Raw genomic sequence first — 12,311 nt, forward strand, 5'->3', positions numbered from 1 at the left:
GATGGCTGTCCTGAGAAGTAGCTGAAAGATTATCCTCACAATTACTTGGACATTTTTGGTGTCTCCATGCACCCTCAGATTACAGGCTACTTGGAAATGCAGTTCCATTTAGGTATTTAGAGACTACTCGGGGTGAAAGTCTCCATTACAGGCAGGGTTGGTAGAGCCAGGCAGGCTGATATTTCCCATTCTAAGACTGTTTGCAGTTGCTTATCATTCTGAGAAACCTTTTGAACTGAAATTTTTCCATGCTATCTGCACTTAATTTTGGGGATTTGGGGTTTTTTTTTTTGGTACTTCAGCAAAATCAATCCACCCCGAGAAAGAAGTAGGGGGAATATTTTATCTTGTTTATGACTAGGCGAGGAGAGAGGGGAAACACTCCACACACTTTACAAAGCCTACAAGAACTTCATATTTAACAGAAACATTTGCATTGCAGGGATTTATATTTAGTAACCACACTAAAAAAAGCCAGTAAAAACTGACGAACGTTTTAACAAAACTATGGCAAACAACATTGCTTGCGTTACATTTTATCAACTAAATCAGCTAGTAAAGCCATACCTGATGGCCTAAAAAGGATCAAAACAATATGGGGGGGGGGGGGGGGGGGGGGGAAATCCAGTATGCAAAACCTGCCAAAAAGGAAAGAACCAATCTGGTTTTTGTATTCACAATGGAGAGAACAAACGGTGGCAACAAGGTTTAAATGTTCAGAAGGAAAGGACTTGGACTGTCAAGGCTGGAAGTGGCATTGCAAATGTTTTTAAGGCAGATTACTCGCCATCAGGAAGAGTTTGTTCATTTTATTTGAACAGGAAATACAGATGCTCTTGAGAGTCGGTAGCAGAGCCACTTGCACCTCATTTTCTGTCACTTCATGCTCTCATTTGGGGCTCATCCACAGCTTCACAGGCGATACTGGCCACATGAAATCCAAGCCTGGTGATCAATGACAGCAGAGAGATGACCCATCTCCTATACTCTGCACTATCCTCTTTGTATTGATCAAGTAACATGAAGCAGAAGTTATCCACCTCAAATCCAAAAAACACAAGAAACAGATCTGGAAGTGTAGTGGAAGAAAAGTAAATTGGGGCAAGAAGCCTAAGTGCCAACAGTACAGACTTAGTAATGGGGAGAAAAGGAATAGATCAGACAAGTTTGACTGCAATAGGAACAGAAAAGGCAAACTAAATGAGGAATATAAGGAGTGGGTGGAGAAGTTAAAAAAACATATGACAAGGAGACTGTAGTGAGGACAAGGAGGAGGACATGCAGTGAAAGAATAAGCAAGTCTAAAAATCAGCCAAGAAAGAATTGAAATTATCAAGGTAAAGAAGTAGCATGCCAAAAGACAATGAGATGTAACTGGAGAGGAATGGAGACAAGGACTTGCATGGGATAAGCTACAAACCAGGAATCATGAAGAGTAAGTGAGAGGAAGGAGACCCACACATCCATCCACAATGAAGGGCAGAGGTGAGACAGGAGAGGTCATGCAGCGATGGAAGAGGAACAAAAAGATGCCTAGTGTATTTGTATACTCCCAAAGTCTAGACCTGAGCCTAATATTGCGAAAAGTCACCAGTCCCCTGCTGTCAGCAAATATACAAAACCAAACCAACTGGCAAACACAGATCAAGCTGGCCTGCACAGAAAAATGACAGCTAATTACACATTCAGTTTAAGTGGCAGAGGTCTGTGGGATTCATCTGGGACAGCCAACCCTGCTACTGATACTTGCAGAGGTCATCGTGGTGCCACGTATACTGGAGCTGATGGGGACTGGGTGGAGGGTTGTCTAGTTTTTCTTTCCTTTCTTGTGGAAAAAAATTGCATGCAATCACGTGATTACAGACTATCATAAACAGACACAGAAATAAAGAGATTAAATGAAGGTTTCTTCCCCAAAATATGGAAATACCTTGGAATTTAATAGAATCATTGAATGGTGGGGTTGGAAGGGACCTTTAGAGATCATCTAGTCCAATACCCCTGCAGAAGCAGGTTCACCTAGATCAGGTCACACAGGAACGTGTCCAGGCAGGTCTTGAAGATCTCCAAGGAAGGAGACTCCACAACCCCTCTCGGCAGCCTGTGCCTGGGCAGCCTGTGCCAAGGCTCCTTCACCCACACAGTGAAATAGTTTTTTCTTATATTTAAGTGGAACTTTCTGTGTTCCAGCTTCATCCCATTACCCCTTGTCCTGTTGCTAGCTACAATAGAAAAAAGGGATGCCCCAACCTCCAGACACCCAATTTAAGTGCCTTCCCATTACTATCTTGATAACTCTCAATTCAGTTTGTGAATAATATCACTTAATGGACTGTTTTGCAAAGGGGAGGGGGAAATCAAGCATTTTAAACAAAGCACTGTTGTACAGGCCCATCATTTGTCCTATTTCCTTTTAAATAGGCAAAGCGCACTATTTTTCCTGAAAGCTTTCAGTTGAGCATTAATCGCACTAGCTTCTGTGAACCCTATAAAATCAGCCTGTACAACTGCAGCCTCACTGGTCACAGCATAACCTCCAACAGCCCTGCAAAAAAATCATCCTGCACAGCACAGGATCATAAATAACTCTACAGGAGCAAACCAAAATACTTCTGGTAGAAAAGTTAACATTTCTTGACTCTGACTCCAGGGAATATGTCAGATAGGAACAACATCAACTACATCTTTTTAAATAGTATTTGAGAGTAGACTGGAGCAAATTAACCACCTCCTCCCTGATACTTAAGATCTCCTAACAGATGCTCATTAGCAAATTCTGTGACTTTGCAGCTGGGAGACAAACAGGTTAAGGAACTCACTGCAAAGGTGCAGTTAACCCCACACATCATCTGCTGAAAATGTATTTAAAAACGGGAACATCAGGCATTTTACTCAAAGCAGTTAAAAAGACCAGAATCCAGGTCTAAAAAACAGACCTCCCTGCCATTGCAGCTCCCTTTCGCATTGGTGATAGAATTTTATAGTACAACACTGGTCAATACAAATTAAATGCAACTGAGCCATCAGGAACTAACAGCCTGCAGGGAAAGACGCTGCTGGTTTTAAGGGCTTCCCTCCTTCTCAGCCTTTAACATTTTATATTTTTTGGTAACTCACTACAGCCTTTTCACTAATCCAGACACTTTGCAAATTAATAAATCTTAAAACAACAAAAAAACCAAGACGTTAAATTTACACAGCCTTGTTATCTGAGTATCACAGTGTGTACTGTGGCAAACTTAGGCATCCTCATTTCTCAATTCCCAGGCACACAGGGATAGTTACCTCGTCACCTGCAGAAGAAATGCATTAGGGAGCAGTGAGGTTATTTCTAGGACAGGGACTTAAGGAAATGGCACTGCTGTATCAAGTTCTCTTTTACATCACCGTCCTGCCTAGGCAACGTTAAACGCAGCTTCTGCCATCCCAAGGCTGCTCTGCAAGTACCTATAGTGGTTTGCTTCTACTTCAACACATCTCAAAGTGCAAAGGTGGCAAAGGGCTTAGAAAACCACTCACTGGGTTCTCACAGGTCCCACTAATTTTTAAGCCCTGAAGAACTAGTCCTTCCCAAGCAGCAGTTAAATCTCTAAATATCACAACAGTTACAGACACAAGCCATAAGCCCACCTCAAGCACCCACATCCTTACATCAAGGAAAGTGAGCCACAGATCCATTTTTCAGTTCCCAAGGGAGATTCTCCTGGAAAAGTGACTGGCCAGGACTCCTCTCAAACATCTGTTCCTGACACGGTGTCTGCAGTGCTAAAACAAAGTCCTGTGACAAACAGCAGAAGGGAAACAAAAACTAGGGGATAGGCACAGATAGAGAGGCAGTACCATGTAAACAGGTACCACTTTTCAAATAGCAAAGAAAGAGGAAGAGCACAAGGCCATGGAAAGGGAAGAGAGTGATCCCCTTCAGACAGCTCATGCAAGTTTGCAAGAGTAAAACCAAACCAAGGAGCAAACAACAAGACTGCTTGGCCTGAAAGGAAAAGGAGATGCAATCCTCAAAACATGGAAAGGTGACAGCAGAATAGCGGCAGCTCCTGAGAAAAGTCGTAGGGAAAAAAATGGGAGCCCTCTGTTACACTAAGAAAAAGCTCTCTTTTTTAGTTTTTTATTTTTAAATCTTTCTTTAAGGGGAGTGGGGGAATCCTGCAGCATCCAGCTTGCCTCAACGGGAACAGATCCTAAAGCGGATGTAAGGGGACGGGAAGGGGGAGGCTGTTCTGGGACTCGGTCTCCCTTGAACACAGTTCAAACAAAGGAGGACGGTCTCCTATAATGGGATGCATTGTACATTTTTAGCTAGCACAAGGTGGCTGTCGTGACAGGGCTCCCCATCTCTCGTCTTCCCCCGCCCCCAAAACGCACCCCCTGCAAGATACCAAAACGGAGCTCAGACAAAGATCTATTTTATCACACCATTACTGTATCGGAAGGTAAGAGAAAGATAGAGAAAAGGAATGAGGCAGAGGAATGAAAAGGAGACAGAGAGGCTTTTAATGAGTCAGCCATTGCTCTGATTTAAATAAGATCTCCATTTAAGGAGCTCTGAGTTTGGGTTGTTTTGGTTTTTTTCCAATTAAAAAAAAATCACTGACTGAGCAAGCAACTTTTGGCTGTAGAAGGCTGCCTCAAAGCTACACATGGGGGTCTGGGAGGGAAAGGGTTATCAAAGGGGGAAAGGAAAGGGAAGAAAACCTCTGGAAAAAATGAGGCTGCTTGCTGGTTCATTTTAACAAGGACATAAATTAGTCTCAAAGCCACAAACGCCATCACCTCCCTGAGCCCTGGGCAGAGCGTAGCAAGTCGAACACGTGCCAAGATAAACGGTGCTGGCTGGAGCCTCTGAGGGGTGCTGGGGGGGGACAAGAAGGGGGCATGCTGGCAGGCAGGGCAGCAAAGATGCTTCAAATGGTGCCACAAAATGGAGACTGGTGATCCTAAGCTGCACAAAAGGGGACCTTCAGATGTTCCTGCCTACACCCAAAGCAAAAGCTAGGAACTCAGAGGAAGAATGAAAATGGGGTGCTGCAGTCGGAAAACTGCAGCTCTCCTTGAGCTGGCTCGAATTACCACGATCAACCTTCTCTCCTCCTCCTCTTCCCATTTTGGAAGAAGGCCCCACCAGCAGGCAGTAGCCCAGGTGAAAGGCTCCATCGCCCGGCAGTAGGGAGGGGAGCAGACAATGGCGGGGGGATTCATTACAAAGGCATACAGACATCCATACACGTACACACACATGCTTGCTCTGCGCTGCCGGTTGCCACATGGGCTGGCGGGACTCCTTAAGGAGGCAGCAGCTCCCTTCCCACTTTCTGAGATGCTCGACACCTTCCCCCTCTCCCAGCCCTGATGGGAAACAGATTCAGAGGAAAACGCCAGCACGGCACTGGGCTGTCCAAGAAAGGGAGGGCTTTGTGCTCCAAGCAAGCCAGCAACCTCACCACCACGCACCACACAGAGAAAAAGCCTTTCAGCATATACTTCCCATCCACCAAAGATTCTGTCTTTTATCTGCAATTAGCACATGATGTACTGGGTCTCATTTAACAGTCATTTTCACTGATTTAGGATTAAGGGGGATAAGACAAGGGTACTATCTGTTAATGAATCTGAGCTCTTGCTCTCATTAGCAGTTTTAGCTTCCTCTTTTTCGAGTACAATTGTAGCTTCCAGCATCTCCCAATTTCTTCCCATCACTGCTTCTAGTCTTCTTACTACACACACTCCCCATTTATTTTGTTTTACCAGCCTCTCCTGCCTATACAGAAGCTGATCTCTCAGATTTCCAAGATAGGTGAGCTTGCTCCCTAAAACCCAACAGAACATAGACCAGGTAAGCAATGCTGTCGAAAACTGAACTAAATAAATAGATTGTAGCGATGCTCAATTCATTCAGTGGCAGTTACCAACCTAACACGCTAAAAACATTTATTTTCAGAAATGAGACAGACCACCTATAAAATACGTTCACAGGTTGTACAGTCATTCCTCTGCTTCAAAGAGCACCGCAGAATGTGAATAATATGGCTCTGGATATTGTCCTGAATGTGCCACTCTCAGCCCCATACTCAGCCAAACCTGCAGTGAAGTACTGCTAAGGACCAGCCTAGCAAGCCAAATGCTTCTCCTGCACGAAGCAGTACTATGTCACAGCTGAACTCACCTTTGCTGGCTTCTTCAACTCTGCATAAAAGGTCAGTCGTTCATTCAGAGACCCCGACTGAGTCACAGTCTGAGCTCTCTTTCCCTACTGGTTACTTTAATACGCATCTTCTTCAGTAGCAGCATGTAAGCATGCAGTGCAAATCCTGAAAACCTATCCTAGATAGCACATACTCCCAAGACAGTCATAACTCAAGGTCAACCAACACTAATAATGCACGGTCTTCATGCCTCCTTTCCCATGTCAGTAAACTAACAGTTTCTGTGGAACAGATCTCCCTGAATTCTATTACAATATCCCAACTCTTTAAAGGAGTTTATACCCTCTTCTCTTCAGACAGTGCTCCAGCAGAACCCCATCCTTCCCAGCTACGCACATCTCCGAGCCAACTGGGCTCGTGCTTCAGGGTGCTCAGTCTTGGACATACACAAGCTACACACTTGTGTGTTGGTGACCCAGACACCTTTCTGCATGGACATGGGCTATGCGCATAACAGCTGTAGCCGACAGTACACTGCAATACAAGGCTGTGCGGAACAACTCTCTGAAATGTGCACAGGCAAAAGTGCAGCTTAGGGGCATACACCTCCATCCACCTGGGCACGCTCTGAGCACGCAGCAGTACACAAATGGACCCTGACTGCAGAGACACAGCTTTCCAGCATCATTCGCTAAACTAAATATAGGTACAGAAAGCCTCGGGAGACTTCTACGCTCTTCTGGCTCAAAACAGAAAGCCTTGGTCCAGATAAAAAGGAGTTAGTAATGGAAGGCACTAAATGGCTAAAGCACAATCTGGGGCTTGGGAGCCTCAGAAGATACCTTAACAGTGGACAGAGATATCTTTTTCAGCCACTGACAGTCAGTAAAAGAGACAGTAAGGGTCAAAGCAGGTGTCACTTCTTGCAGCAGATTCACTCTGAGACAGGCACCCATGAAAGCCGTCCCTTGTAGCGGGACACATGGGATCATCTGGCTAGCAGCTAAGGAAGACGGATTCAGCCAGGGCTAACGAAAGCCAAGAAGGCAGTATGGATCTAGTCTAAAAAGCTGTAAAGCTCCACGCAAAAACAGCACTTGCAAAAGCCAGATCTGAAAAAAGTTCCTTCTGAGAGACCTTCCCTCTACCCCCTTTGGGAATACCCCCCTAAGGTTTCCAGCTCCGCAAGGCACTGCGGGGACATTATATAATGCCTAACTCCGAAGGACTCCAGCTCCGCGATGCTGCTCTCCTCCTCCTCCCTTTGCCCCCTCCCTCCGGTGGCGATTTGCAGATGCCATGCCAATAAAAAAAAAAAAAAAAAAAAGAAAAAATTTAAAAGACCAAAACGACACACCAGCCCTAAAAGGCGAGCACCGTCCGACAAAATCTCCTTGCGAGGCAAACAGGATGGCCCGGGCAGCTGGGTGCGCTCCCCAGGCAGCGTCAGCCGCTCTCGCCCGGCAAGACACGGGTAGCCCCACGCCTACAGCTACCTACGAGGGCTCCCCAGCCCTCGCGGTGACCGGCGAACGGATGCTGGGAAGACCTTCACCGTCGCGTTCGGCCGCGATCGGTCCTTCAAAGGCGTGTGTAGCCTAACTCGGGAGCGAGGGCACCCGTACCCCTCACGCACCTCATCTCCCTAGAGGGCACCGCGCGGCTGCTCCGGGCAGGGGGGCTGCAGGAACCCCTTCCCCAAAGCGCCTAACCCGGGTCCCCGGCGCGGCGAAGCTCCCTCCCGCCCCATGGCCCGGCGGGGCTGCCCCGCAGCCGGCCGCTCCGCTCCGCATCGGGCCGAGACCCCGCTCCTCGCCCGCTGCACAGACAAAGCCGGGCAGGCAGCCGCCCGCCCGCCAGCCTTACCTGAGTTACCATTTTCTTTTTCTCCATAAACCAAAATGGGGGAGCCCGGCCGCAGGGAGGGTGGGGGGGGAAAAAAAAAAAACCAACAAAATAAAGAGGGGAAAAAAAAAAAAGATTTTTAAAAAAGCAGCAGCCCGGTGGAGGCGGGCGGCGGGTCCCTGCGCTGCGCTGCCTCGCCGGCGCGGTGCCCCCCGAGCCCTTTTTCCTCCCTTTCTTCTCCCGTGTTCCTCCCTTTCTTCCCCCTCCCTCCCCGGCCGCCGCTCCCCCCGCCGCCCCCCCGGCTCAGCCAGATGGCTGCGGGAAGCACCGCCCCGAATGCCGAAGGTAATTAATGCGAGCCGGGACCGCCCCCGCCGCGCCGCGCCCCGCCCGGCTCGGCCGCCCCCCGCCGCTCCCGCGGCCGCGCCGAGGCTCTCCCTGCCCGCCCGCCGGGAAGCGAGGGGCTCGGCGGAGGCCCAAACGAGAGCTGCAAACAAAACCGACGGTGGCCCCCCGCTCAGCGCGGCTCCTGGCCCGGCGGGACCCCGCGGCCAGCCCGCGCTTCGCCGCACCTACCATTGCCAGCGGCCGGGGTCTGGCGGGCAGACCTCCTCCGCCCGGACCTCAGGAGGCGGAGGAGAGCATCTCCCTGCAGGAGGATGCTCGGGAGATAACTGTCAGTTTCGCACAGACCTCCCTCCTGCCACAAAGGCGAGAACGCGTGGGTTACACGGTGCGTTGGATGAACCGGAAGCAGTATCCTTGCCAGGATCTGCATTTCTTTCATCATAAACTCTAGAGATCGCTGGACTCCTTCCCAGCTCGCTTTTTTCCCCTCCCATTTATCTTCAGGAAGCATCTGGCCCTTAACACCTGAGCCGCCACGGTTGGCAGCATTTGTTCTCCCGGCGACCCTGTAAAACAGACCGATACGCTGCAACCCCATTTGGCAGACGCGATCCAACACGCTCCAACTGATTTTTCCCAATACCGTGCCCACAAAACCCCATGGACAGGGCTGAGCGCAGGTCTGTCAATCTCTCGGTGAGACAAGAGGACTGTGCTGATGTTCCCAGCGCTCATGACAGAGATAAAACCAGCTCAGGCAAGTTGCCCCTCTGATATATTTCATCTTGACACCTGGTATTTCAGGAGACTCCCCAAGCTTTACCAGCAGCAAAGCCAAACTACCTTGCAGTAACACCTCACATCCCCATTTCTCCTTTGCATGAACATGGCTAGTTACAATTTATACAAAAAAACCCACAAGAAACCCTAAAAAAAAAGCCTAGTGGTTTTGCTCCATGGGCATCAGCTACTGTGCTCTGTGCTGCTCTCCAGGCAGCCCATGCTGACCCACGGCGCTTTCCAGTTTCCCAGTTTCACTCACTGCAAACTGACCTCTGGCTCCCTCCCTTCCCTTTTCTCTCCTCGTTCAGGAGGAGGCCAGCAGGAGCACGCATCCCAGCCCAGTTCGCTCCTCCGGCATGAAACGCCTGAGACCAAGCTGCCAGCCAGCCCTTCGGTCCCACCAGAGCATGGAGGCAGAGCGCCATGGGCCAGCTGCCCTGCGAGACCAAGCAGCCAGCCCACCGCCGTGTGGGGCCCTCTGGGAAGGAGCCAGCCTCCACGGCTCTGTAGCCTGCAGGGCTCTGAGTCACAGTCCACGTTTTTCTGACTATCTCATCTTCCCTGCCAACTTGCATCTTACTATACCACAGGTTTACAGGCAGTATTGCACAATCAGGGAAAGGTTGGAATTCTATTATTCTTTTTTTTTTCCCTCCCCTCTGCTCTGTTACAAACCTGTGATTCTGGGTCAAGTGTAAATTCCACTTCAAGGCAACAAAAACCACAGTGACTTCCCTATACCTTTGCCACGACAAAGCACCGGGTTTCGGCAACGCGCATCTAATTCAACAGAGCACCGCAAGTCACTCAGGATAATCTCCTTATTCTCCCTGCTTAATTGAACTGCTGCCCTTCATTCTGTCTCCTCCGGGCCACACGGTGGAAATTTCTTTTCCCAGATCTGGGGCCATAGCACAGGCCTTCAGGACAGAGAAATGACATGCTACTATCATCCCACTACTGTTAACCATCATTTCTAATCCATTTCAGCCTTCACCTTAGGAACCTCTAGAAATATTTGCCATCAAAGAGGAAAGGGTTGCCCAACCATGCACAGAACCCTCACTTGCACTGCTTCCCACCACCCAGTTGGTACGGATGCTTTGCTCATGTGCCAGCAAAGTGGGAATTCCCTTCAGTGTGATCCACTGCTGGTCACCCTCTTTCATCTTTATTGTAGGCCAGAAAGCATCTCCTTCCCCATGTTTGGAATATATCCACTTTTGCTCCTGTTTAAGCAAAAGAAAAGCCCCAATTTACAATGGATGTGCTCAGGCAACAAGAAATCCAGGTCTGCTGAAGCTTCAAATGCTGCAAAACCAGCTGAAAGGAACATCTGATACAGAGTTTCAAAAGCTTCAAGAATACCAGGGAAAACATGATCAGACTTGGTAACACTTGAGGTCTTTGTTGTCTTGGACTCTACTGTAACCCACAAAGAAACACCTGATAATGAACAAGACTGATAAAGCTTAATTGGTGAATCTGTGTGACTAGCCTTTCCTCACTGAAGACTAGGGGTTCAGATATTGTCTCATAGCTGAGTGAAGTAAGTCTGGTGGGCCCCCCGTTTAAACTCTCCTACATGCAAATGATGAAACCACCACCCAATTTACCATCACAGTTTCACACTCTCTACAGAGAAAAGCCAAAAGGCTTAAACTGCAGAACTTGCTGCTGAAAATGAGAGAAGCACAAGTAGGGCTGCAGGCTGAAAGCCTGAAGAACATACAGCTCAGAGCCATGAGATCATCCCTTCCTACTTACTGCATTTATTCAAAAAGCAACAGATTCAGAACGGCTCTAGATGCCAGTGCTTACAAGTTCTCATGATTTCTCATGCATCACAGGCAACATATGCATTGAAACTTCATTACTGAGCTGTAAGTAGCATTCTGAAATAACTATGAGCAAATTTAACTAGCCTGCCTCTGTAGTGCCAGGGCACAGCTTATTGTCCTCATCATGAGCACGCCTGCACCGCTTTTGCATCCTCTTCTGTGTTCACTCAGATGTGCGTGATGGCTTTGAAGTAGCTCCTATCATTCAAATTCTAATAGAATATATGCCAGAAAAGGATATTTACGCAGTAGGCGACAAGACAAGGCCACTGAAATCACGCTGGTGAGAGCACAGGTGAAGAACTAACCTCCAGTTTGACTGAGTGGTCTACACATACACGTTCAAATGCTTGGGTCAGTTTCATGCTCATAGGACTCATGGAAAAGGAGAGAGAAGGGAATGCTACAAGTACTGTGCTCGCAGCCAGTTTCAGGATTTGCTTTCCTTTTTACTTTTGCCGTAATTCCCCTTTTATGCGAGAGTGGAAAGAAAGTGAAGCCTTCGATTTTAACATCCCATTACCTGCATTTCTCTGCTGGCTCAAGTTTAGATGGAGCAAACCTGCCAGCTGGATCAAGGCCAGAGGCAGGGAAAAAAATATTTCAAGTGCAAAGAACCAATTTATCAGGAACAAATCTTAACAACCAAAAGACACACTTCTGCTGGTGGACTCTATTCATGTACGTAATAAAAACCCTGGTACAAGGTAACCTAACAAAATACTCTTTAGTGGCTATCTGACGTATCTCAGCGTAGATAATCTTCAACCGCTCGTCTATGTTTCACGTTTTCTGGATAAATTTGGTGCCTGTGAGGACAAGGAATGCTGACACTGAATAGCCAAGGACTGTGCAGAGAACATCATCTTTCACTTGGCTCCAAAAGTATTTGAGCCTGACCCACGGCCTCTGGCTTCTCCAAGACTCCACACATTGGGCCAGCAGATCTCACGTGTGCTCCAAATATAGCCCCCTCCCCCAGCAGCGCCTGCAGTACAGGGTTTGCCCTGCCCCAAGACCTGCTCTCAAACCCACCTAATTCCTATCACCCTACACATCCTCGCTGGACCTCCAAAAGTGAGGTGGTGACCAATGAAACTTTGTCAGAGGTTTTGGGGGCAGTTTTGAGAGGAAAAGGAGAGGTCATCGTGGGTGGCTCGCCATCTCTGTGGGATGGACTGCAGTCACACGGACAAGTCACATGTGCCCAGACAATGCAGTAAGGCACGCAACAACACACTAGTTTGCAGAGCACGGGATTGCTGTCAGCTCAACCCCCTTACCAAAAAAAAACCAAACAAACCAAAAAATTCCCCAAATTTAAGAAAAAAGCTAA

General features: G+C 48.1%; 1 protein-coding gene across 5 annotated transcripts in view; it reads right to left on the reverse strand.

Moving 5' to 3' along the window:
- Nucleotides 1-12,311, reverse strand: part of RBFOX2 (RNA binding fox-1 homolog 2) — a 176,427-nt gene that overhangs the window by 80,171 nt on the left and 83,945 nt on the right. The window contains exon 1 of one of the 5 annotated variants that reach the window (XM_062011965.1): nucleotides 8,580-8,610. The exons of 3 other annotated variants lie outside the window; for them this stretch is intronic. In XM_062011965.1, the coding sequence (XP_061867949.1) occupies nucleotides 8,580-8,582 (3 nt within the window). In that variant the 5' untranslated portion in view covers nucleotides 8,583-8,610. Of the gene's footprint in view, nucleotides 1-8,024; nucleotides 8,262-8,579; nucleotides 8,611-12,311 lie in introns of those variants that run through there. One more of the 5 variants, XM_062011958.1, reaches the window with a different exon arrangement.

Source organism: Colius striatus, chromosome 1 (genome assembly GCF_028858725.1).
Source record: "Colius striatus isolate bColStr4 chromosome 1, bColStr4.1.hap1, whole genome shotgun sequence".
NCBI lineage: Eukaryota > Metazoa > Chordata > Aves > Coliiformes > Coliidae > Colius > Colius striatus.